This window comes from Haliotis rubra, unplaced genomic scaffold, assembly GCF_003918875.1.
Source record: "Haliotis rubra isolate DU_JTF1 unplaced genomic scaffold, ASM391887v1 Scf366, whole genome shotgun sequence".
NCBI classification, from domain to species: Eukaryota; Metazoa; Mollusca; class Gastropoda; order Lepetellida; family Haliotidae; genus Haliotis; species Haliotis rubra.
In genome coordinates this window covers 855,739-883,529 of record NW_025767042.1, presented here as the reverse complement: position 1 = coordinate 883,529, position 27,791 = coordinate 855,739, and the positions used below count along the sequence as shown (strand labels likewise).

The window sequence follows — 27,791 nt, the reverse complement described above, 5'->3', positions numbered from 1 at the left end:
AAATGCTTATCGATGATTCGTCACACCACTACTGTGGATCACTGCTGAGATTTGCTATTGGGTCAAATACTGAACAGCAGGTATTGAGTAGTACACAAACTTTGACCAAAAAATGGTAATAGTTTCAAGAGCAATATTGTACTAAATATCTGTGATGGTTTCTTTCCTCAGAGAACTATATGTCATGAATTCTAAATACTGAAACAGTAAAGATGAACATGACATCCTATTCAGAGCTTCATCTGTAACCCGACCAGACTCTAGACGTCCCAATGACAACACAAACTCTGTGCTGCTGTTTTCTGGAAAATGATATGTAGGATACATCATAAGGAGACATGTTCAGTCACATCTGGGAGGTTGGGTAGCCTAGTGGTTAAAGCGTTCACCCCTCACGCTGAAGACCCATCTTCGATTCCCCACATGGGTACAATGTGTGAAGCCCATTTGTGGTGTTCCCTGCTGTGATATTGCTGGAATATTGCTAAAAGCGGCGTAAAACTCAACTCCTTCACTCACTCACTCACTCACTCACTCACTCACTCACTCACTCACTCACTCACTCACTCACTCACTCACTCACTCACTCACTCACTCACTCACTCACTCACTATTCAGGATGGCCTATAGTTTCAACTCTTTGTATGGACATTTATAAAGATCACTTACAGTTTGGTGTTGAAGTTGGTCAGGAGGCTTTTATTGGAACAGGAACTTCAGTAAAAAGTGAAGGTCACCTTGGTGAGTCTGGTGTTATTTGCTTGCATCTCCACCGGGATGCTGTGAGCCACTGCAGTTTGTTGTTTCTGTGATAAAAGAATAAAAGAATACCAATGATCAGAGTGCATCGCTTAGTATTCACATTATCATCATCCTCGTCAACACATTACTCTTGTAATCTGATGTCAGGATCAGCTCCATGACAAATGAAACAATGCATGTTGAAACACGGTGACCTGCATAATAAAAATGGATTATATTTGGAAAAATATTGTAAGAAAAAAAATAAACGGATTCATCAGCAAAAAAATGGAATAAAAAGCCAGAATGTATTGATGTCTACATCTTTATTTTGAAGATCCGGGTTAGAATGAGCCTTCAGTAACTCATGCTTGTTGTAAGAGGCGACTAACGGGATCGGGTGGTCAGGCTCGCTGACTTGCTTGACACATGTCATTGTATCTCAGTGGCGTAGATCGATGCTCATGCTGTTGATCACTGGGTTGCCTGGTCCAGACTGGATTATTTACAGACCGCCACCATATAGCTGGAATATTGCTGAGTGCGGCGTAAAACTTAACTCACTCACTCTTTATTTTGAGGAACATGATGCTTTGGAGTATATTTTTACTCCTTAATCAGGTGACTGACATTGATAAATCCTTGTCTTTATATGTATCCCTTCTGAATGCCATTCAAATGAATGTGTTAGACCAGCAATACACACAGTGTCTGCCTTCCCACTTCCTCCACCTCAAGTTTGATCTTTAAGACATTTAACACCCATGTTCCTCTGTAAGCATGGAGTCAGGAATGATTGGAAAACAGCATTGATTCAGAAAGGAAATGTTGTGAAGATGTAATTATTGGTGATGTTTCTCTAAGGTTTCCCTGATGAAGGTTGCAGCAGACTTATGGTATCTGCCTGTAGAGTATTTCAGATTACTTCAGTCTGACTGTCACAACTGGCATCAAAGGCGAAGGATGCCGCACAAGGAAAATAACATTATCTGTCTATTGAATGTGGGTTGGGTTTTTCTTAATATGAAACTTCGAAATTGGATTAAGGCTTTGACGGGTACGGGGAGATGGGTTGGTTGGAGTCAGATTAGAGTCTGTTGAGGGCCCGCTAAGTGGAGGTCACTGTGATAATCTTTGTTACTGTTAAGATTTGTTAATCTTTGGTCACATGATAATGAGTGAGTTTAGTTTCAAGCCGCACTCAGAAATATCACAGCTATATGGCAGGGTCACGTGATAACATGGGCAGTTGATGTACATATAACTGCATCTATTTATGTGTAATTAAAGGCCATTTCACTTGTCCTGGCCAAAAAATGTCCTTATAAATCTCACATAAGAAATTGTGTACAATGAGATTTGATATTAGCTGCAATTACGTAATACAAACAAGCAAATGTGAGGTCCATAGATTGTTCCATCGTTTTGGTTACATATGTGATAAAAAGTTATTTTCTGTTGTGGTACTGGTATTGGTAATGTGGTAGGTTTAGTCTTTGTTGAAGAAATATCTACTCTATGAACTATTAGTTCTTTCAACCAGTAAGTTTTAAGTGTGATATTTTAGTTGAAAAGTTTGACATTCAATAACTATGGCCAAAAAAGTTAGCTGAACTATTTCAGTTAACTACACAAAATCCTCTCTTTTCTGTTATATCTTTACATCAGTGCCGTGTCATTAACCAAACAAACAATTCTTGGATTCACTGTGGACTTCCTGCTGGAAATAAATACCATATGGACCCATCACGCTACTCACTCAGTTGTGGAAACATCTGCCCACAAGTAGACAAAATGATTGCTTATCCGTCAGCTGACTTGATCATAAACGTGTTGTCACTGTGACGTCTAGAGTCTGGTCGGGGTACAGATGAAGCTCTCAACAGGATGTCATGTTCATCCTTACTGTTTTAGTATTTAGAACTCAGTTCTCTAATATAGTTCAGATATAGTTCGCTGAGGAAAGAAACCATCACAGATATTTTGCACATTCTTGCTCTCAGAATTATGAGTAAATGTGATAAATAAAATATGCCATGAAAGGTAATATGTGTTATTTAAAGGCTCAGATTTGGTATTCATAAAGAAACTAAGATTTTTCCTGAGTCAAAACTTGAGTTTTATTTCAGACTTAAGTTCTTTTATGAATACTGCCCTGGGCCAAGATCTTTTAAGCTCTCTTAGCGCTTAAGATAGTCGTAAGTTAATGTTAATGTTAGTGCTAAGAGAGCTTTGAAAAAATCTAGGCCCTGGGCTATGTTATGTCATTGAAACAGATTTGATAACAAAAGCCCTATTCATATGGTTGAAGGGTTCAGATTTGATAACAAAGGCTCTATTCATATTGTTGAACAGTTCAGATTTGATAACAAAGGCTCTATTCATATTGTTGAACAGTTCAGATTTGATAACAAAGGCTCTATTCATATTGTTGAACAGTTCAGATTTGATAACAAAGGCTCTATTCATATTGTTGAACAGTTCAGATTTGATAACAAAGGCTCTATTCATATTGTTGAACAGTTCAGATTTGATAACAAAGGCTCTATTCATATTGTTGAACAGCTCAGATTTGATAACCTTAGCTTTATTCAAGTTAATGAAAGGTACAGATTTGATAACCTTAGCTTCATACAAGTTAATGAAAGGTACAGATTTGATAACCTTAGCTTCTTACAAGGTAATGAAAGGTACAGATTTGATACCCAAGGCTCTATCCTTGTTATTGAAGGATTCAGGTGTGTTATTTGAAATTTTTCTTTCTGTTAAAAGTGCAAGTCAGTATATTTTCTCTTAACAAACAGGCAGACATTGAAATATATCGCTGTCTAAGCACATTAAGACTTGATTCAGTCAGAGATATATGTAATGGGAGCATGATGGGAATTACTGAGATGGCTACGGACATATAATGACAAGTAGTGAGAAATGCCTAATGATTTCTCCGCCAGCATTAACATGTGATCGCTATGGCAGCGGAGAAAAAACACGATCTTGGAACACTGAGCGGCAATTGCAACGAGATAATGTAATTTGGTATGTAACTCATAAACATGTTTGATAATATCACCGGTTTTCTTTCTTTGTGAGCTGGGACCTGCATATCGATTTGGGATATTAATGAAGGTTCTCATAGAAGGTGACATACTCCTTTAGGCGGTACAGCTAGATTGATGTATATTTCATAATTGGCAGTATCTATTATACTTTCATGTCTCGGTAGAAGGATTTAGCATAGGTTGTTTTTGTATTGGAATGGATTGATGTTCTTGTGTTGCAATATACTTTTGATGCTGGGAGTTGCAGAGTGTCTGTGTTTTCTTGTCATGCCTTTCTATATTTGAATACTTCCTGCATGATTGTGAAACTGTTGTGTTTTCATACAGGTTGAGTGTTCTATTGTTACATCGATAAACTTTGTGATTCAGGGTTTTCACAAAATGGAAATTCAGTCCAGTATGCATAAATGTATGGAGTGGATGCAGAAATATATATGTTGCGTCCTGAAGGATGCACAATTCTTGACAGAGGATCTAAAGTCCATAATTAAATTAATTATTAAATCAGTACAATACACCCTTCCATTACTCTACAGGGGTGGTGGGGTAGCCTAGTGGTTAAAGCATTGACTCGTGACACTGAAGACCTGAGTTTGATTCCCCACATGCATACAGACCCACCTCACTCACTCACCTTGATTCACCACACATGCATCACACTCAATGTATCACTCAAGCCCATTTCTGGTCACTCACTCACTCACTCACTCACACTCTCTCACTCACTCACTCAAATACCACTCACTCAAACCTCACTCACTCTCAAACCACTCCACTCACTCAAAAATATTCACTCACTAGTGCATGTAACATTTTCACCTCATCACAATGTGCATGGTAAGCAGTTGTCAGGTTGCACCCAGTGGTACATGTTACATTTGGCAGCAGTTTCATCATTAAAGATAAAGATGGCTGAAGTGTGTATCAGGTGGGTAAATTCCCAGAACTCCAAAATGTTTCTTTTCATGCTCATTAATCATATACCACACCTGTACCACACCAGTTATGACGGAGACCACAATCTTGTTATGCCAGATGTACTATTATATGGTCTGTGCCTGTAATGATGGACAAGTTGATTTTGCCGAGTTGAAAAGAAATTAAATTTATGAATGAAAATGTCAATAGAAAGCAAAAATCTCTCAAGAAATGTGAGCTTTTCTGGAGAATGTGATTTGGTTATGAATATCCCTCTCTGCTGATAAAGACTCACCTTTTGTCAGGGACAGTGATAGATATGCTTATAACATAGTGCAGGCAATATTTTGATTATACAAGCTGATTAATTCACTTGGCTGCACCTGGTGCTTGGGGTGAAAGGAATGAAATCAGACCCTGATGGGGCAGTGGATTCTCGGCTGGCTGCTGTGTGTATTTACTTGGATGGGGGACTGACCATTGATGACCCATCTGATGCTGAGACTGACCCGTGTTTTGACAGTGAAGAAGAAGAAGAAGAAATATAGTTTATTAACGTGTCACATGCTGCAATTCATTAAAAAAGACATTAAATAATTACCAAGATTTAAAAACAGCATCCGGACGTATAGCCTATGAGGCACAGATATCACAGTTGTATAAAAAAATTGGTAATAAAATTACACCCACACATAGACACACGCAAGACCAAACATGTGCACAAACACATGCGCGCACGCACGCACACAAACACATTCACCTTCTTACGCTAAAAAGCATAAATTATATAAATAGCAAATGCTGACCTTATTAACAAAATAGATTAGACTAGTCACTAGTCTTAGCCTTCAAGGAAGGTATAAAGATGTCTGCACTTGCTGTTAACAATGAAGGGATTAAGGTTCTGCATCCATAACACAACAAAAATAACTTGGTCCTGCGGAAACCTGATAGAAAGTGGAATGAACTCAAGTTTCCACCTAGAATCCAGTGAGTTTCCGTTCTTTTACATTGAGCTTTCGCAGTAACGGAAACTTACAATTACCCACTTTCTAAGCTTTTCCCACAGGGTATCCGTTACCCACACTAGTTTCAGTTTTGTAAACTATGCAGAAACTCTCATTGTCTGTTTACGGATAAGGAAACCTAGTGGAAACGTACATTACCCAGTATCCATTAGGTTTCCGCAAGAACGGAAACTAAGGTATTTTTACTGTGTAACCAATTTGGCATGGCAAGTTTTTGGATAGGACTGGCTGTGCAGGGGATTCTGAAGACAACAAAGATAGCAAAGATTAATTGTTCAAGCCATCAATACCCGGTCTGACACTAAATGAATCAGGCCATGTGGGTTTGTTCAAGGCATCACTTATTGAATCAGGCCATTTGATGCTTCATTATGTTTATATTTTGTTTTTACAGTACAGATATATGTCTGGTGCTACATACTCACTAAAATATTGTCTATTTGGGGAAAGACAATAGGTGGGTAATATGTGCATCTCATCTTTTGTTTGTTTGTTGTTTAACGCCATACTCAGCAATATTCCAGCTTTATGATGGCAGACTGTAAATGAATCGAGTGTGGACCAGACAATCCAGTGATGGATGTCATGAGGATCGATCTGCACAATAAGACCCATTGACATACACAACCAAGTCCATGACCCTGATCCTGACAAGCATAGGTTGATGAATACCAATTTTAACCCAGATTTCACAGATCGCAGCCCTTCTGCGCAGCTATTTTTTTAGGGTAATGAAATTGTGCTCTATGTGGAAAACAAATATGGTGAATATGTGGTTATTTTTGTCCAACCCAGAGCTCCAGATAAGATTTTGCTCATGTTGGTACTGTACCCACTGTATTTTTCTGGAGTGGGTATTATGAATGTTGAGTGGGTATTTACTTTTCCGTTACCCACTGCTTTCACATATGTGGGTATTTCAGTCATTTTACTCACCTAAGTATTATGTCATTCAGTAAGTTTACTAAGCAGGTATGTTCTGCCTTATGTCATACCTAATCATAACCAACTTAAATATAATGGGAATGATTTCATAAAAAATCACTCATCCTATACTGACAGGACAACACTTGTCCTATACTAACAGTACAACTTGATAGCAATCGATGTCTTTTTCATTCATTTTTATACGCATTTGTTTTAAAATGCATTATCCTAACATTTTAAATGCAATTATTTTTTAAAAATATATTTACCCTCAGACGCCTCTGCAATTTGTCTGTAACTGACGGAGGCTTCAGATTTTGGGGGAGAAAGTATGTGTTTCTAAGGCAATTAATTTCGGTATTATAGCAAACCAATACCATTAAAATCAGACATTTATTGCAGTACAATACCTCTCTATGTGAATGTCTCAGCCTACTTTCATGTGGACATATCAGGTAAATTTTCTATACAAGCCTGTCGGCTTTGAGGTTTCTTGAGGGCTTTGTGCCCAGGAGCATCTGAAGGCAAACAGAGGACCATCATTGTAATATTTGAGTTCTCTTTGAAGGAATATTTTCACAGTAAAGGGAGGATTATCATTGTTATGTTTGAGTTCTGTGTGTGCCGGAACATCTGCATAGTAATGGGAGGACCATCATTGGAATATTCCAGTTCTGTATGTGCCAGAAACATCTACACAGTAAAGGGAGGACCATCATTGGAATATTTCCAGTTCTGTATGTGCCAGAAACATCTACACAGTAAAGGGAGGACCATCATTGGAATATTTCAGTTCTGTATGTGCCAGAAACATCTACACAGTAAAGGGAGGACCATCATTGGAATATTTCAGTTCTGTGTGTCCTGGAACATCTACACAGTAAAGAGAGCACCATCGCTGGAATATTTCAGTTCTGTGAGTGCCAGAACATCTACACAGTAAAGGGAGGACTATCGCTGGAATATATCAGTTCTGTGTGTGCCGGAACATCTGCATAGTAATGGGAGGACCATCATTGGAATATTCCAGTTCTGTATGTGCCAGAAACATCTACACAGTAAAGGGAGGACCATCACTGGAATATTTCAGTTCTGTGTGTCCTGGAACATCTACACAGTAAAGGGAGGACCATCGCTGGAATATTTCAGTTCTGTGTGTGCCAGAACATCTACACAGTAAAGGGAGGACCATCGCTGGAATATTTCAGTTCTGTGTGTCCTGGAACATCTACACAGTAAAGGGAGGACCATCGCTGGAATATTTCAGTTCTGTGTGTGCCGGAACATCTGCACAGTAAAGGGAGGACCATCACTGGAATATTTCAGTTCTGTGTGCCGGAACATCTACACAGTAAAGGGAGGACCATCACTGGAATATTTCAGTTCTGTGTGTGCCGGAACATCTACTCAGTAAAGGGAGGACCATCACTGGAATATTTCAGTTCTGTGTGTGCCGGAACATCTACACAGTAAAGGGAGGACCATCACTGGAATATTTCAGTTCTGTGTGTGCCAGAAACATCTACACAGTAAAGGGAGGACCATCACTGGAATATTTCAGTTCTGTGTGTGCCAGAAACATCTACACAGTAAAGGGAGGACCATCACTGGAATATTTCAGTTCTGTGTGTGCCAGGAACATCTACACAGTAAAGGGAGGACCATCACTGGAATATTTGAGTTGTGTGTGTCCTGGAACATCTACATAGTAAAGGGAGGACCATCACTGGAATATTTCAGTTCTGTGTGTGCCGGAACATCTACACAGTAAAGGGAGGACCATCACTGGAATATTTGAGTGTGTGTGTGCCAGAGCATCTACACAGTAAAGGGAGTTCTGTATATGTTGGGGCACCTGCTCCCAAAAGGAAGCACCATCATATGAATATTTGAGATCTGTATGTGTTAGGGCACCTGCTCCTGAAAGGGAGGACCATCACTGGAATATTTGAGATCTGTATGTGTTAGGGCACCTGCTCCTGAAAGGGAGGACCATCACTGGAATATTTGAGATCTGTATGTGTTAGGGCACCTGCTCCTGAAAGGGAGGACCATCACTGGAATATTTGAGATCTGTATGTGTTAGGGCACCTGCTCCTGAAAGGGAGGACCATCACTGGAATATTTGAGATCTGTATGTGTTAGAAACATCTGCTCCTCGAAAGGGAGGACCATCACTGGAATATTTGAGATCTGTTTGTGTTAAGGCACCTGCTCCTGAAAGGGAGGACCATCACTGGAATATTTGAGATCTGTATGTGTTAGGGCACCTGCTCCTGAAAGGGAGGACCATCACTGGAATATTTGAGATCTGTATGTGTTAGGGCACCTGCTCCTGAAAGGGAGGACCATCACTGGAATATTTGAGATCTGTATGTGTTAGGGCACCTGCTCCTGAAAGGGAGGACCATCACTGGAATATTTGAGCACTTTGTGTGTCGAGGCATCAACATCCAAAAGGGAGGACTATCATTGGAATATTGGTCTTCTATGTTGGTTTCTATTTGTTTGAATTTTAAATTTCTGTATGAGGTGATAAAGAATTGAAACTGAATAATTTTAGAAAATGATATCTGATTGCTTCAAAAATTCATCCTTCAATTACATAGAGTTTTCCAAGGATGCTCATGTGACCAAGTTGGAGGAGTTGTCAGATCTTGACACTGGGAGGGTTGGTACCAGAGGAAAGGTCTGATGTTAATGAAACTGATGACAAACCTGCATTTTGACATTTAGGCCAAATAAAAAATGTTGTGGTTCCGTTACACCTCTTTAAAATTTAGGGTAGGTAGGATTTTTTAATTTTCTTTTAACATTTTTCTTAGAAGTAAAGTACAAACTAATAACACATTTATCAATGTGTAATTGTTTATTCAATCAAGCTTGCCGGAAATAGTACTGGAAAGCTTACTTTATTCATACTACTTAAAAATAGGGTCGGCACCAGAATTCAAGGATTGGTCTGGTAATCAGAATGATAACATTTTTTTGTTAGGCCTTAGTTAAAACCAATTGAAATATATATTACTCCACTATTAAGGCATTATGATGCATCTACCCGTGAAGGTCTGGGTTAGAATGAACCTTCAGTAACCCATGCTTGTCGTAAGAGGCGATTGACTAATATCATTGGGTGGTCAGGCTCTCTGGCTTAGTTGACACATGTCATCGGTTCCCAATTACCAAGGTCGGTGCTCATGCTGTTGATCACTGGATGTCTGGTCCAGACTCGATTATGTACAGACCGCCGCCATATAGCTGGAATATTGCTGAGTGCGGTGTAAAACTAAACTCACTCACTCACTCATTATGATGCGTCACATTTTTGCTGTTGCAGCTGATTCTGAAACAACAAATCAGGTGCCATTCTGAACTAAAGTTAAAACTGATGCCATTGTGCAAACTTATAGAGAAACATTTCACCCAAGTCACTCATTTTATTCCTTAGCATCAACTCCATTCTGTTTCTACTTCCAAAATCAACCGATATTCGTGAAATCAGCATTACAACCCGACTATTAGATGACAACTGAGCTGCTGCTCCTCGCTGTTAACTCCCTGCTGTGTCATACCCATGGATTGCCAAGCCAGTTGTGCAAATATATAGTTTAATGAAATCAGGACGATGTGGATCGGTTTGTCCTGGCATTGATGAAGCGGATGCAAGGTCACTTGAATGTATTTGTGTAATAATCATATATATAGGGTGATCTCTAACCTTATTGACTGACATTCACGGTAGATTTGATCAGAAGAGATGTACTCTGTAATGGGCACCAGGGTTAGAATATGTCACGAACAATTGGATCGGTGTCGTGTCGTCGTGCCAGATGGGGTCGATTGTTGGTCGTGGTTTCGGTCAACTGTTTGTCTAGTCCAGACTTGGTTGTTTTCTGGATGCTATAATATTGCCCAAATAGATGACCAGAGTGGACACCATTTACCCTATCTCTGACATATTGTGTGGCTAGTATACCAATATGTAAGTAAGTATGGTTTTACATAGCTTTAAGCAATATTCCCCAACATTCTGGGGCCACCAGAAATGGGCTACATACATAGTAGCCATGTGGGGAACCCAGGCCTCAGTGTTTGATTTCTTAACTGTTAGGCTACTAGGGGTGGTATATCAGAGAATTTTCATATTGACTTTCCAATGTTAACTATGTGCGGTTTATTTTCGATATGTATAAGAAAAATATATTGCAAGGATTATTTTTTAACACAAAAACTACTTATAATCGAGTTAATGCTTGATTATAAAGCACAAACACAACAAGTACACTAGGAATTTTAAGTTATTTCCACCCTTTGAATATGTAAAGTAAAATGTAAGTATGGTTTGGCACTAATGAAACAGGGAAAAGAACAATATTCCGGAAATATCCAGAAAGATTTCGAAAGTGTTACAGTTTTCTGAATGGATGTCAAAATACAGGTTTTCATCATGACGATCGCCAATACTTTAACTATTCATGTCTGAACGGTAAAACCGTAAACCGGTTATATTGCGCAGCCCTATAGGCTACCCCACCAACCATTCCAATATGTAGGAACAGTTTGAGGTGTGCATTGTATCTTTTCCTTTAATGTACAGATACAGATCAGGACTCTGTGATAATTCTAAAGGAAGCGCCAAAGTCCCTATTGATTGATGTCATCGCCATATAGCTAGAATATTGCTGGAGTGCAGAGTTAAACAACCAACCAACCAACCTATCAGTGAATTATGTCACTTTCTAGGTTCCTGTATAGTCTGTTTGCAGTGAAAAGAATTTCACTTTAAACAATAAAGTAAATCGGATAAAGTGAAATTATGATTGCGAATCCTCATAATTATACCTTGCCAACTGAACATTTAAATCTCAGAATTTTAATTTAACTTAGGATACAAGTTGTTTAACAAACGATCATAGTTTCAAATCGCCATTGTTGGTTTGCATTACAAGGGGTATGCACATTAAATGAAACACCGAGAACAAGTAGGGTTGGTCTAAGTAAACGCCATCACGCATTACAGACCACGCGCATTTGTTTCACTGTTCCAACTTATTCGCTATACCCCCTTGTAATAAAACCAATAATAGCGATTTGAATCTATGATCGTTTGTTAAACAACTTTACATTGTTCAATTGGCAATTGGTAAGGTAATTATGAGGATTCTCAATCTTAATTTCACTTTATCCGATTTATTCTTTTGTTTAAAGTGAAATTCATCAGTATGTTTTCACTGCACACAGACTATAGTCACTGTTCAGTGAAGTCATGTCCACCTGATTCATGTTGTCATCTTTTACAAAAATCAGTTGATCTGACCTCAGATCCCCATGTTTATTACTCTGTAAATGTTTTCCTGAAATACATTTAATATTCAGAGTACGATGTAAGTTATCTAGTGGTTTTGACACATACCATCCACTGCTTCAGATGCAGAAATTGGTTGCAAGATGACCAGTGTCCAGAAAAAAGAGGATATGGTTTAATTCTGTGTTTCTTAATACTGTGATGATAATTGTCTGTATATAATCAAGTCTGGAACAGACAATCCTGTGATTGATATCATGAGCAGCGATCTAGTCAGTTGGGATACAATGACTTGCATGTCAATTCAGCAAGTCTGACCACCCAACAAGTTGCTTCTCATGACAAGCATAGGTTGCTGGAGACAAGTTCTCACATAGGGAAAGAGCTATAAAATGCCAAAGTAGCTACATTGTGAGGTGAGGTAAAATTGGGTTTAACGTCGTGCTTGAGAATATTTCGCTCATATGACGACGTGCATGTGTGTGTATGTGTATGTGCGGCTGCTTGTACTAGCCCAGACTTCAGCTGGTTTTATAGTGCTAGCCCACTGAGATAGCATGCCACAGTGAAGCATGAATACCCCACTCAGACACATTATACTGACTCCGAGCCGACCAGTCCTTGTTGAGTCCCATTAATACCGAGCGCCAGGTAGGGACCAACAAGTACAATATTTTAACGTCTTTTGGTATGACGCGGTCGGGGATCAAACCCGCGACCTTCTCTCCTGGCGGACGCTCTAACCACCACACCATGACGCGGTCAGCTACATTGTACTTTCCATGATTGTTTTCAGTGTTTAAGATCATGAGTTACGATCCCTCCAGCACATCCAGTATTTACGATATTCCTTTAAAAGGCTTATTGTTATTGTTATATTAAATGGTTGACTGGTCTAATGGAAAGGCCATGTTTTTTAACGCATACATAAAGGTAGCTGTTACCAAAGCACCATGGGAGACTGGTTAGTGAAGATGGCAGTACACTGTGATCAATACAGATCTCTACAGCATCCCTGAGTTTCACGCTAACTTTACACACCTGCAACAAAGAGACAGGCCATCCAACAACTCAACCACCATCACCCAACTAGCCATTTACCTTGTATCCTCCAAGAGATACCTGCAGGTGGTGCCATGTCAGGAGGAATTGGAAGGGGAGTTGTCAGAACTTGTTAAGGAATGGTGCTTCCGGAATGGCCGTAAGAATGCAAACTAGTTGTTGGCTGTATGTAATACTTTTTAGTGTAATGTCCGTTGCTTGTCACTGCACCTTGACCCTAAGTGAGCTTGTCATACCTAAGTGAGTGAGTATGGTATTATACAACTTCATCAGTATTCCAGCAATATCACAGCAGGGGATGTCAGAAATGGGCTTCACACATTGTACTAGGGCTGTAATGAGGCATCGAACAATATCGATGGATTGGAATTGTTGAGTCTTCAATAGCAACTAATCGATGGTAGAAACAAAAAAGTGTTGATGCATCGATAGTGTGTGTGACTATTGATAGTTTAGTAATTGACTTCCGTTGATAAATGCGTAGCGCGAAATACAGGAAGTACCAGATTCGTTCATTTTGATTTAGAGTTATCTGCCCCTGTTACCTCTTAAACAAACTTGATCTGGGTTTCAATTGTTTGTCAGTTATTTAAAGACACTGAAACTACTTCAGCTATGTTTTATTTCTTATAAACCTATTTGGGAAATGACTTCAAAACGATACAACAATTCAAGGACAGAAAACCTAGTGTGGATAGTTGCAATAGTTGTTTCCCCTCAGTTGTCACCCCTACATTGTACCCATTGTTCTCAAGTAGCACATTGAGGGGCGTAACTACAGCCAATACAACAGTCACACCTACATTGTACCCATTGTTCTCAAGTAGCACATTGAGGGGCGTAACTACAGCCAATACAACAGTCACCCCTACATTGTACCCATTGTTCTCAAGTAGCACATTGAGGGCGTAACTACAGCCAATACAACAGTCACACCTACATTGTACCCATTGTTCTCAAGTAGCACATTGAGGGGCGTAACTACAGCCAATACAACAGTCACCCCTACATTGTACCCATTGTTCTCAAGTAGCACATTGAGGGCGTAACTACAGCCAATACAACAGTCACACCCTACATTGTACCCATTGTTCTCAAGTAGCACATTGAGGGGCGTAACTACAGCCAATACAACAGTCACCCCTACATTGTACCCATTGTTCTCAAGTAGCACATTGAGTGGCGTAACTACAGCCAATACAACAGTCACCCCTACATTGTACCCATTGTTCTCAAGTAGCACATTGAGGGGCGTAACTACAGCCAATACAACAGTCACACCTACATTGTACCCATTGTTCTCAAGTAGCACATTGAGGGGCGTAACTACAGCCAATACAACAGTCACCCCTACATTGTACCCATTGTTCTCAAGTAGCACATTGAGTGGCGTAACTACAGCCAATACAACAGTCACCCCTACATTGTACCCATTGTTCTCAAGTAGCACATTGAGGGGCGTAACTACAGCCAATACAACAGTCACACCTACATTGTACCCATTGTTCTCAAGTAGCACATTGAGGGGCGTAACTACAGCCAATACAACAGTCACACCTACATTGTACCCATTGTTCTCAAGTAGCACATTGAGGGGCGTAACTACAGCCAATACAACAGTCACCCCTACATTGTACCCATTGTTCTCAAGTAGCACATTGAGGGGCGTAACTACAGCCAATACAACAGTCACACCTACATTGTACCCATTGTTCTCAAGTAGCACATTGAGGGGCGTAACTACAGCCAATACAACAGTCACACCTACATTGTACCCATTGTTCTCAAGTAGCACATTGAGGGGCGTAACTACAGCCAATACAACAGTCACACCTACATTGTACCCATTGTTCTCAAGTAGCACATTGAGGGGCGTAACTACAGCCAATACAACAGTCACACCTACATTGTACCCATTGTTCTCAAGTAGCACATTGAGGGGCGTAACTACAGCCAATACAACAGTCACACCTACATTGTACCCATTGTTCTCAAGTAGCACATTGAGTGGCGTAACTACAGCCAATACAACAGTCACCCCTACATTGTACCCATTGTTCTCAAGTAGCACATTGAGGGGCGTAACTACAGCCAATACAACAGTCACACCTACATTGTACCCATTGTTCTCAAGTAGCACATTGAGGGGCGTAACTACAGCCAATACAACAGTCACACCTACATTGTACCCATTGTTCTCAAGTAGCACATTGAGGGCGTAACTACAGCCAATACAACAGTCACCCTACATTGTACCCATTGTTCTCAAGTAGCACATTGAGTGGCGTAACTACAGCCAATACAACAGTCACCCCTACATTGTACCCATTGTTCTCAAGTAGCACATTGAGGGGCGTAACTACAGCCAATACAACAGTCACAACCTACATTGTACCCATTGTTCTCAAGTAGCACATTGAGGGGCGTAACTACAGCCAATACAACAGTCACACCCTACATTGTACCCATTGTTCTCAAGTAGCACATTGAGGGGCGTAACTACAGCCAATACAACAGTCACCCCTACATTGTACCCATTGTTCTCAAGTAGCACATTGAGGGGCGTAACTACAGCCAATACAACAGTCACACCTACATTGTACCCATTGTTCTCAAGTAGCACATTGAGGGGCGTAACTACAGCCAATACAACAGTCACCCCTACATTGTACCCATTGTTCTCAAGTAGCACATTGAGGGGCGTAACTACAGCCAATACAACAGTCACCCCTACATTGTACCCATTGTTCTCAAGTAGCACATTGAGGGGCGTAACTACAGCCAATACAACAGTCACCCCTACATTGTACCCATTGTTCTCAAGTAGCACATTGAGGGGGCGTAACTACAGCCAATACAACAGTCACACCTACATTGTACCCATTGTTCTCAAGTAGCACATTGAGGGGCGTAACTACAGCCAATACAACAGTCACCCCTACATTGTACCCATTGTTCTCAAGTAGCACATTGAGGGGCGTAACTACAGCCAATACAACAGTCACCCCTACATTGTACCCATTGTTCTCAAGTAGCACATTGAGGGGCGTAACTACAGCCAATACAACAGTCACCCCTACATTGTACCCATTGTTCTCAAGTAGCACATTGAGGGGCGTAACTACAGCCAATACAACAGTCACCCCTACATTGTACCCATTGTTCTCAAGTAGCACATTGAGGGGCGTAACTACAGCCAATACAACAGTCACCCCTACATTGTACCCATTGTTCTCAAGTAGCACATTGAGGGGCGTAACTACAGCCAATACAACAGTCACCCCTACATTGTACCCATTGTTCTCAAGTAGCACATTGAGGGGCGTAACTACAGCCAATACAACAGTCACCCCTACATTGTACCCATTGTTCTCAAGTAGCACATTGAGGGGCGTAACTACAGCCAATACAACAGTCACCCCTACATTGTACCCATTGTTCTCAAGTAGCACATTGAGGGGCGTAACTACAGCCAATACAACAGTCACCCCTACATTGTACCCATTGTTCTCAAGTAGCACATTGAGGGGCGTAACTACAGCCAATACAACAGTCACACCTACATTGTACCCATTGTTCTCAAGTAGCACATTGAGGGGCGTAACTACAGCCAATACAACAGTCACACCTACATTGTACCCATTGTTCTCAAGTAGCACATTGAGGGGCGTAACTACAGCCAATACAACAGTCACACCTACATTGTACCCATTGTTCTCAAGTAGCACATTGAGGGGCGTAACTACAGCCAATACAACAGTCACACCTACATTGTACCCATTGTTCTCAAGTAGCACATTGAGGGGCGTAACTACAGCCAATACAACAGTCACCCCTACATTGTACCCATTGTTCTCAAGTAGCACATTGAGGGGCGTAACTACAGCCAATACAACAGTCACCCCTACATTGTACCCATTGTTCTCAAGTAGCACATTGAGGGGCGTAACTACAGCCAATACAACAGTCACACCTACATTGTACCCATTGTTCTCAAGTAGCACATTGAGGGGCGTAACTACAGCCAATACAACAGTCACACCTACATTGTACCCATTGTTCTCAAGTAGCACATTGAGGGGCGTAACTACAGCCAATACAACAGTCACACCTACATTGTACCCATTGTTCTCAAGTAGCACATTGAGGGGCGTAACTACAGCCAATACAACAGTCACACCTACATTGTACCCATTGTTCTCAAGTAGCACATTGAGGGGCGTAACTACAGCCAATACAACAGTCACCCTACATTGTACCCATTGTTCTCAAGTAGCACATTGAGGGGCGTAACTACAGCCAATACAACAGTCACCCCTACATTGTACCCATTGTTCTCAAGTAGCACATTGAGGGGCGTAACTACAGCCAATACAACAGTCACCCCTACATTGTACCCATTGTTCTCAAGTAGCACATTGAGGGGCGTAACTACAGCCAATACAACAGTCACACCTACATTGTACCCATTGTTCTCAAGTAGCACATTGAGGGGCGTAACTACAGCCAATACAACAGTCACCCCTACATTGTACCCATTGTTCTCAAGTAGCACATTGAGGGGCGTAACTACAGCCAATACAACAGTCACACCTACATTGTACCCATTGTTCTCAAGTAGCACATTGAGGGGCGTAACTACAGCCAATACAACAGTCACACCTACATTGTACCCATTGTTCTCAAGTAGCACATTGAGGGGCGTAACTACAGCCAATACAACAGTCACACCTACATTGTACCCATTGTTCTCAAGTAGCACATTGAGGGGCGTAACTACAGCCAATACAACAGTCACCCCTACATTGTACCCATTGTTCTCAAGTAGCACATTGAGGGGCGTAACTACAGCCAATACAACAGTCACCCCTACATTGTACCCATTGTTCTCAGTAGCACATTGAGGGGCGTAACTACAGCCAATACAACAGTCACACCTACATTGTACCCATTGTTCTCAAGTAGCACATTGAGGGGCGTAACTACAGCCAATACAACAGTCACACCTACATTGTACCCATTGTTCTCAAGTAGCACATTGAGGGGCGTAACTACAGCCAATACAACAGTCACCCCTACATTGTACCCATTGTTCTCAAGTAGCACATTGAGGGGCGTAACTACAGCCAATACAACAGTCACCCCTACATTGTACCCATTGTTCTCAAGTAGCACATTGAGGGGCGTAACTACAGCCAATACAACAGTCACACCTACATTGTACCCATTGTTCTCAAGTAGCACATTGAGGGGCGTAACTACAGCCAATACAACAGTCACACCTACATTGTACCCATTGTTCTCAAGTAGCACATTGAGGGGCGTAACTACAGCCAATACAACAGTCACACCTACATTGTACCCATTGTTCTCAAGTAGCACATTGAGGGGCGTAACTACAGCCAATACAACAGTCACACCTACATTGTACCCATTGTTCTCAAGTAGCACATTGAGGGGCGTAACTACAGCCAATACAACAGTCACACCTACATTGTACCCATTGTTCTCAAAGTAGCACATTGAGGGGCGTAACTACAGCCAATACAACAGTCACACCTACATTGTACCCATTGTTCTCAAGTAGCACATTGAGGGGCGTAACTACAGCCAATACAACAGTCACCCTACATTGTACCCATTGTTCTCAAGTAGCACATTGAGGGGCGTAACTACAGCCAATACAACAGTCACACCTACATTGTACCCATTGTTCTCAAGTAGCACATTGAGGGGCGTAACTACAGCCAATACAACAGTCACCCCCTACATTGTACCCATTGTTCTCAAGTAGCACATTGAGGGGCGTAACTACAGCCAATACAACAGTCACACCTACATTGTACCCATTGTTCTCAAGTAGCACATTGAGGGGCGTAACTACAGCCAATACAACAGTCACACCTACATTGTACCCATTGTTCTCAAAGTAGCACATTGAGGGGCGTAACTACAGCCAATACAACAGTCACACCTACATTGTACCCATTGTTCTCAAGTAGCACATTGAGGGGCGTAACTACAGCCAATACAACAGTCACACCTACATTGTACCCATTGTTCTCAAGTAGCACATTGAGGGGCGTAACTACAGCCAATATACAACAGTCCACACCTACATTGTACCCATTGTTCTCAAGTAGCACATTGAGGGGCGTAACTACAGCCAATACAACAGTCACACCTACATTGTACCCATTGTTCTCAAATAGCACATTGAGGGGCGTAACTACAGCCAATACAACAGTCACCCCTACATTGTACCCATTGTTCTCAAGTAGCACATTGAGGGGCGTAACTACAGCCAATACAACAGTCACACCTACATTGTACCCATTGTTCTCAAGTAGCACATTGAGGGGCGTAACTACAGCCAATACAACAGTCACCCTACATTGTACCCATTGTTCTCAAGTAGCACATTGAGGGGCGTAACTACAGCCAATACAACAGTCACCCCTACATTGTACCCATTGTTCTCAAGTTAGCACATTGAGGGGCGTAACTACAGCCAATACAACAGTCCGCACCTACATTGTACCCATTGTTCTCAAGTAGCACATTGAGGGGCGTAACTACAGCCAATACAACAGTCACACCTACATTGTACCCATTGTTCTCAAGTAGCACATTGAGGGGCGTAACTACAGCCAATACAACAGTCACACCTACATTGTACCCATTGTTCTCAAGTAGCACATTGAGGGGCGTAACTACAGCCAATACAACAGTCACACCTACATTGTACCCATTGTTCTCAAGTAGCACATTGAGGGGCGTAACTACAGCCAATACAACAGTCACACCTACATTGTACCCATTGTTCTCAAGTAGCACATTGAGGGCGTAACTACAGCCAATACAACAGTCACACCTACATTGTACCCATTGTTCTCAAGTAGCACATTGAGGGGCGTAACTACAGCCAATACAACAGTCACACCTACATTGTACCCATTGTTCTCAAGTAGCACATTGAGGGGCGTAACTACAGCCAATACAACAGTCCACCCTACATTGTACCCATTGTTCTCAAGTAGCACATTGAGGGGCGTAACTACAGCCAATACAACAGTCACCCCTACATTGTACCCATTGTTCTCAAGTAGCACATTGAGGGGCGTAACTACAATAATACAACAGTCACACCTACATTGTACCCATTGTTCTCAAGTAGCACATTGAGGGGCGTAACTACAGCCAATACAACAGTCACACCCTACATTGTACCCATTGTTCTCAAAGTAGCACATTGAGGGCGTAACTACAGCCAATACAACAGTCACCCCTACATTGTACCCATTGTTCTCAAATTAGCACATTGAGGGGCGTAACTACAGCCAATACAACAGTCACCCCCTACATTGTACCCATTGTTCTCAAGTTAGCACATTGAGGGGCGTAACTACAGCCAATACAACAGTCACACCTACATTGTACCCATTGTTCTCAAGTAGCACATTGAGGGGCGTAACTACAGCCAATACAACAGTCACACCCTACATTGTACCCATTGTTCTCAAGTAGCACATTGAGGGGCGTAACTACAGCCAATACAACAGTCCACACCTACATTGTACCCATTGTTCTCAAATTAGCACATTGAGGGGCGTAACTACAGCCAATACAACAGTCACACCTACATTGTACCCATTGTTCTCAAGTAGCACATTGAGGGGCGTAACTACAGCCAATACAACAGTCACACCTACATTGTACCCATTGTTCTCAAGTAGCACATTGAGGGGCGTAACTACAGCCAATACAACAGTCACACCTACATTGTACCCATTGTTCTCAAGTAGTAGCATTTGAGGGCGTAACTACAGCCAATACAACAGTCACCCCTACATTGTACCCATTGTTCTCAAGTAGCACATTGAGGGGCGTAACTACAGCCAATACAACAGTCACCCTACATTGTACCCATTGTTCTCAAGTAGCACATTGAGGGGCGTAACTACAGCCAATACAACAGTCACACACCTACATTGTACCCATTGTTCTCAAGTAGCACATTGAGGGGCGTAACTACAGCCAATACAACAGTCACACCTACATTGTACCCATTGTTCTCAAGTAGCACATTGAGGGGCGTAACTACAGCCAATACAACAGTCACACCTACATTGTACCCATTGTTCTCCAAGTAGCACATTGAGGGGCGTAACTACAGCCAATACAACAGTCACCCCTACATTGTACCCATTGTTCTCAAGTAGCACATTGAGGGGCGTAACTACAGCCAATACAACAGTCACACCTACATTGTACCCATTGTTCTCAAGTAGCACATTGAGGGGCGTAACTACAGCCAATACAACAGTCACCCCTACATTGTACCCATTGTTCTCAAGTAGCACATTGAGTTCTCTGCAAAGGCACATTGTAACTACAGCCAATACAACAGTCACCCCTACATTGTACCCATTGTTCTCAAGTAGCACATTGAGGGGCGTAACTACAGCCAATACAACAGTCACACCTACATTGTACCCATTGTTCTCAAGTAGCACATTGAGGGGCGTAACTACAGCCAATACAACAGTCACACCCTACATTGTACCCATTGTTCTCAAGTAGCACATTGAGGGCGTAACTACAGCCAATACAACAGTCACACCTACATTGTACCCATTGTTCTCAAGTAGCACATTGAGGGGCGTAACTACAGCCAATACAACAGTCACCCCTACATTGTACCCATTGTTCTCAAGTAGCACATTGAGGGGCGTAACTACAGCCAATACAACAGTCACACCTACATTGTACCCATTGTTCTCAAGTAGCACATTGAGGGGCGTAACTACAGCCAATACAACAGTCACACCTACATTGTACCCATTGTTCTCAAGTAGCACATTGAGGGGCTTAACTAACACAGCCAATACAACAGTCACCCCTACATTGTACCCATTGTTCTCAAGTAGCACATTGAGGGGCGTAACTACAGCCAATACAACAGTCACACCCTACATTGTACCCATTGTTCTCAAGTAGCACATTGAGGGGCGTAACTACAGCCAATACAACAGTCACCCCTACATTGTACCCATTGTTCTCAAGTAGCACATTGAGGGGCGTAACTACAGCCAATACAACAGTCACACCTACATTGTACCCATTGTTCTCAAGTAGCACATTGAGGGGCGTAACTACAGCCAATACAACAGTCACCCCTACATTGTACCCATTGTTCTCAAGTAGCACATTGAGGGGCGTAACTACAGCCAATACAACAGTCACACCTACATTGTACCCATTGTTCTCAAGTAGCACATTGAGGGGCGTAACTACAGCCAATACAACAGTCACACCTACATTGTACCCATTGTTCTCAAGTAGCACATTGAGGGGCGTAACTACAGCCAATACAACAGTCACACCTACATTGTACCCATTGTTCTCAAGTAGCACATTGAGGGGCGTAACTACAGCCAATACAACAGTCACACCTACATTGTACCCATTGTTCTCAAGTAGCACATTGAGGGGCGTAACTACAGCCAATACAACAGTCACCCCTACATTGTACCCATTGTTCTCAAATAGCACATTGAGGGGCGTAACTACAGCCAATACAACAGTCACCCCTACATTGTACCCATTGTTCTCAAGTAGCACATTGAGGGGCGTAACTACAGCCAATACAACAGTCACCCTACATTGTACCCATTGTTCTCAAGTAGCACATTGAGGGGCGTAACTACAGCCAATACAACAGTCACACCTACATTGTACCCATTGTTCTCAAGTAGCACATTGAGGGGCGTAACTACAGCCAATACAACAGTCACCCTACATTGTACCCATTGTTCTCAAATTGTTCTCAAGCACATTGAGGGGCGTAACTACAGCCAATACAACAGTCACACCTACATTGTACCCATTGTTCTCAAGTAGCACATTGAGGGGCGTAACTACAGCCAATACAACAGTCACACCTACATTGTACCCATTGTTCTCAAAGTGGCACATTGAGGGGCGTAACTACCAATGAATACAACAGTCCGCACCTACATTGTACCCATTGTTCTCAAGTAGCACATTGAGGGGCGTAACTACAGCCAATACAACAGTCCACACCTACATTGTACCCATTGTTCTCAAGTAGCACATTGAGGGGCGTAACTACAGCCAATACAACAGTCACACCTACATTGTACCCATTGTTCTCAAGTAGCACATTGAGGGGCGTAACTACAGCCAATACAACAGTCACACCTACATTGTACCCATTGTTCTCAAGTAGCACATTGAGGGGCGTAACTACAGCCAATACAACAGTCACACCTACATTGTACCCATTGTTCTCAAGTAGCACATTGAGGGGCGTAACTACAGCCAATACAACAGTCACACCTACATTGTACCCATTGTTCTCAAGTAGCACATTGAGGGGCGTAACTACAGCCAATACAACAGTCACCCTACATTGTACCCATTGTTCTCAAGTAGCACATTGAGGGGCGTAACTACAGCCAATACAACAGTCACACCTACATTGTACCCATTGTTCTCAAGTAGCACATTGAGTGGCGTAACTACAGCCAATACAACAGTCACACCTACATTGTACCCATTGTTCTCCAAGTAGCACATTGAGGGGCGTAACTACAGCCAATACAACAGTCCACACCTACATTGTACCCATTGTTCTCAAGTAGCACATTGAGTGGCGTAACACAGCCAATACAACAGTCACACCTACATTGTACCCATTGTTCTCAAGTAGCACATTGAGTGGCGTAACTACAGCCAATACAACAGTCACACCTACATTGTACCCATTGTTCTCAAGTAGCACATTGAGGGGCGTAACTACAGCCAATACAACAGTCACACCTACATTGTACCCATTGTTCTCAAGTAGCACATTGAGGGGCGTAACTACAGCCAATACAACAGTCACACCTACATTGTACCCATTGTTCTCAAGTAGCACATTGAGTGGCGTAACTACAGCCAATACAACAGTCACACCTACATTGTACCCATTGTTCTCAAGTAGCACATTGAGGGGCGTAACTACAGCCAATACAACAGTCACCCCTACATTGTACCCATTGTTCTCAAGTAGCACATTGAGTGGCGTAACTACAGCCAATACAACAGTCACCCATTGTACCCATTGTTCTCAAGTAGCACATTGTGCGTAACTACAGCCAATACAACAGTCACCCCTACATTGTACCCATTGTTCTCAAGTAGCACATTGAGGCGCGTACAAGCCAATACAACAGTCACTACATTGTACCCATTGTTCTCAAATAGCACATTGAGGGACGTAACTACAGCCAATACAACAGTCACACCTACATTGTACCCATTGTTCTCAAGTAGCACATTGAGTGGTATCCTACAGCCAATACAACAGTCACCCCTACATTGTACCCATTGTTCTCAAGTAGCACATTGAGGGCTTTAACTACAGCCAATACAACAGTCACCCCTACATTGTACCCATTGTTCTCAAGTAGCACATTGAGGGGCGTAACTACAGCCAATACAACAGTCACCCCTACATTGTACCCATTGTTCTCAAGTAGCACATTGAGTGGCGTAGCTACAGCCAATACAACAGTCACCCCTACATTGTACCCATTGTTCTCAAGTAGCACATTGAGTGGCGTAACTACAGCCAATACAACAGTCACCCCTACATTGTACCCATTGTTCTCAAGTAGCACATTGAGTGGCGTAACTACAGCCAATACAACAGTCACCCCTACATTGTACCCATTGTTCTCAAGTAGCACATTGAGTGGCATAACTACAGCCAATACAACAGTCACACCTCTGTGAACATCTTAGAGCAAAGCTTACAGCAAGCTTATGTCATGCTAGTAGTAATTAAGGTTGCTTGAACAATTGGTGTTTCTCATTTGTCATGGACCCGTGGGACTATATTGATTACAAGTTAAAAATAACAGTAGCTACCATTAATGCCACCCTGAAATATCAATACTATCAATAATCTTGATAAAAGGAATATATACTGTAATCATATACTGTTACATTTATTTCGATCCACAATGCATCCTGCTTGAAGGTGTATTTTGATATCAAATATTTCAACATACATTGACAATGGGATAACACGCAAAAACTTGTGGACAAGTGTTGACATATTTGATATATTCTATTTATCGAACAACAAGTTCTTTGTTTGTAAATTGTATATGGCTTGGTTCATCACCATTGGATCTAAAAGCTCTTTCTTTTTGACCTAGATGAAATGTCTGTTGTCAGCACAAAATTAGGTCAGCTTCGTTTTCTCACTAATAACTTCACTGTAAGCATAGGTTCACTTGATAGAACAGTACATTTCTTGAGCATTATGTGACTTTTGCCTGCAGATTTTGAGCAACCGACAAACATGAAGTCTGTGATAATTGTATCAAAATGCCCAATATATAAATATATTAAAATACACTTGATATAATTCATTTAAATGTCTATATTAGCTAGTCATAAGTCCCCATGGAATTTTCAGGGGATTATCGGGTGTTTCAAACAGAATTGACAAGTCTTTCATTTTACATTTATGTGAAGTTTCATGTGTAACAGAGGCAAAAGTAAGCTCATTTAAAACTACCAAAACATTGTGAGACCAGAAATGATTACAAACATGTTAAGTATGATTACAAACAGGTGAAGTATTACAAACGTGAAAACGGATGACAAATGTGAAGTATGATTCAAACATGTGAAGTATGATTACAAAAATATGTGAAGTATGGTTACAAAAAATATGAAGTATGATTACAAACATGTGAAGTATGATTACAAACATGTGAAGTATGATTACAAACATGTGAAGTATGATTACAAAAAAATGTGAAGTATGGTTACAAAAAATGTGAAGTATGATTACAAACATGTGAAGTATGATTACAAACATGTGAAGTATGATTACAAAAAATTTGAAGTATGATTACAAAAAAATGTGAAGTATGATTACAAACATGTGAAGTATGATTACAAACATGTGGTGAAGTATGATTACAAACATGTGAAGTATGATCACAAGCGTGAAAACGCATGACAAACATGAAGTATGATTCAAACAGGTGAAGTATGATTACAAACATGTGAAACCTGATTTGAGTAGGGCAGTAAGATTCATGACAGCATCTGCCCAACACATCGTTTACATTCTTCTGTGTCCATCAGATTAGTTGTTTCTGTGGTTTCACTGAAGGTCTGTTGTGTTCTGTTTCAGGGGACCGACGGCCTGAGTAACCAAGAAATGTGACACACTGTGAGGAGGATGCTGGAGATGACCATGTCCCCATTTGTCTGTGACAGTCATCCCAGTGCCATGATTCCACAACACAGGTGAGTTGGGATCTACACAAATTGGAACCGAATCTTTTGATCTATTGGCTAGAGTGAGTGAGTTGGGTTTTACGTTACTTTGAACAGTATCTGGTCTATTTTACAGCTGATAAACCCAAGAATTTCACGTCCAAACCGTTGTCCGTCCAACTAGCAAGATGTTTACGCCACAGTCATCATCTCCCAAGATGCCACAAATCCATGTGACTCATCCCAACGTTCCCTTTGGGTCTCATGAGAACCTCATGGATAAAAAAGGTGGGAGGAAGTCACCCAAGGAAGGGGTGGAGAATCCCGTGTTTTCCTTCGACAACATCTCCCTCCTGTCAAGATCAGCCACTCCATCCAGGGCCAGTGAGCCAGCAGATGAACCGGTGCGCATGCTACCGCCTCATCGCCGTGGGAGTTACTCCCCCCTTCCTCAAGTCCACAGACATGGACAGCCTTACAGTGCCTGATGGGACAGGTAAGATTACCGGGAAACATTACGTCATCACTGTCATAATAAGTGACTGTTCGCAAAATGTTAGAACCACCTAACTTTGAGGTTTGTTGCTATGAGCATATAGATTTCCTACAAGGATCTGACAGATTTCTGGCTACAAACTTTCAGATTTGTTGCCATGAGCATATAGAATTGCTACAAGAAGCTGACAAATTTCTGGCTACAAACTTTCAGATTTGTTGCCATGAGCATATAGATTTGCTCCAAGGATCTGACAGATTCCCAGCTACAAACATTCAGATTTGTGACAACCAGCTTAAAGACTTGTTGCCATGAGCATATGGATTTGTTACAAGAAGCTTACAGATAATTTGTTGCAACCACCTTATAGATTTGTGGCAACCGACTTTTTTATGTGTGGCACATTATGATTCCTACACAAAAGAAAAAGATTAATTATCATTTGCCTGTTCGTCTTGAGCAGTCGAACAAAATTAGGTTTGCAGCCACTCCTAGGTGTGAATGAAGTCACCTTTATTCAAACCTCACGGTTAGGTCTTCTACTGTCTGCACAGAGAGTATTGGAAACAAATCAACTGATGTCAAATATTTGTGTTTGGGAAATACCATTTCAATAAGCATAGGTTTTATCTCAGGAGATAGCTCCTCATATGAGATCGTACACAATATCCTGAACAAACCACATGAAGTGTCATAAAATCTCCATCAATGCCTCTGTATGACTTGAATAGATACCTGGTGGGAGATTCGTAGTTGGACAGATGAGGTTTTTTTAAGGTTAGTGACACAAATTAATGCACATTAGGCAAACCTACAAACAAGCAGCAGTTGTCAAGAACAGTCAAATATCTCATGAATTATTAATTGCTAGGTAAGTGTACAACAATACAACAATTGTTGGACTGATGGGTCATTACAAGAGTGAGTGAGTGAGTTGGTTTTTA

At 41.4% G+C, this 27,791-nt stretch overlaps 1 protein-coding gene across 1 annotated transcript in view; it reads left to right on the top strand.

The window, feature by feature from the left end:
- LOC124285694 (cyclic nucleotide-gated cation channel beta-3-like) overlaps nucleotides 1–27,791 on the top strand; it is a 239,839-nt gene that overhangs the window by 19,317 nt on the left and 192,731 nt on the right. The window contains exons 2-3 of the mRNA XM_046721972.1: nucleotides 26,266–26,381; nucleotides 26,488–26,847. Coding sequence (XP_046577928.1) covers nucleotides 26,616–26,847 — 232 coding nt within the window. The 5' untranslated portion in view covers nucleotides 26,266–26,381; nucleotides 26,488–26,615. The remainder of the gene's footprint in view (nucleotides 1–26,265; nucleotides 26,382–26,487; nucleotides 26,848–27,791) is intronic.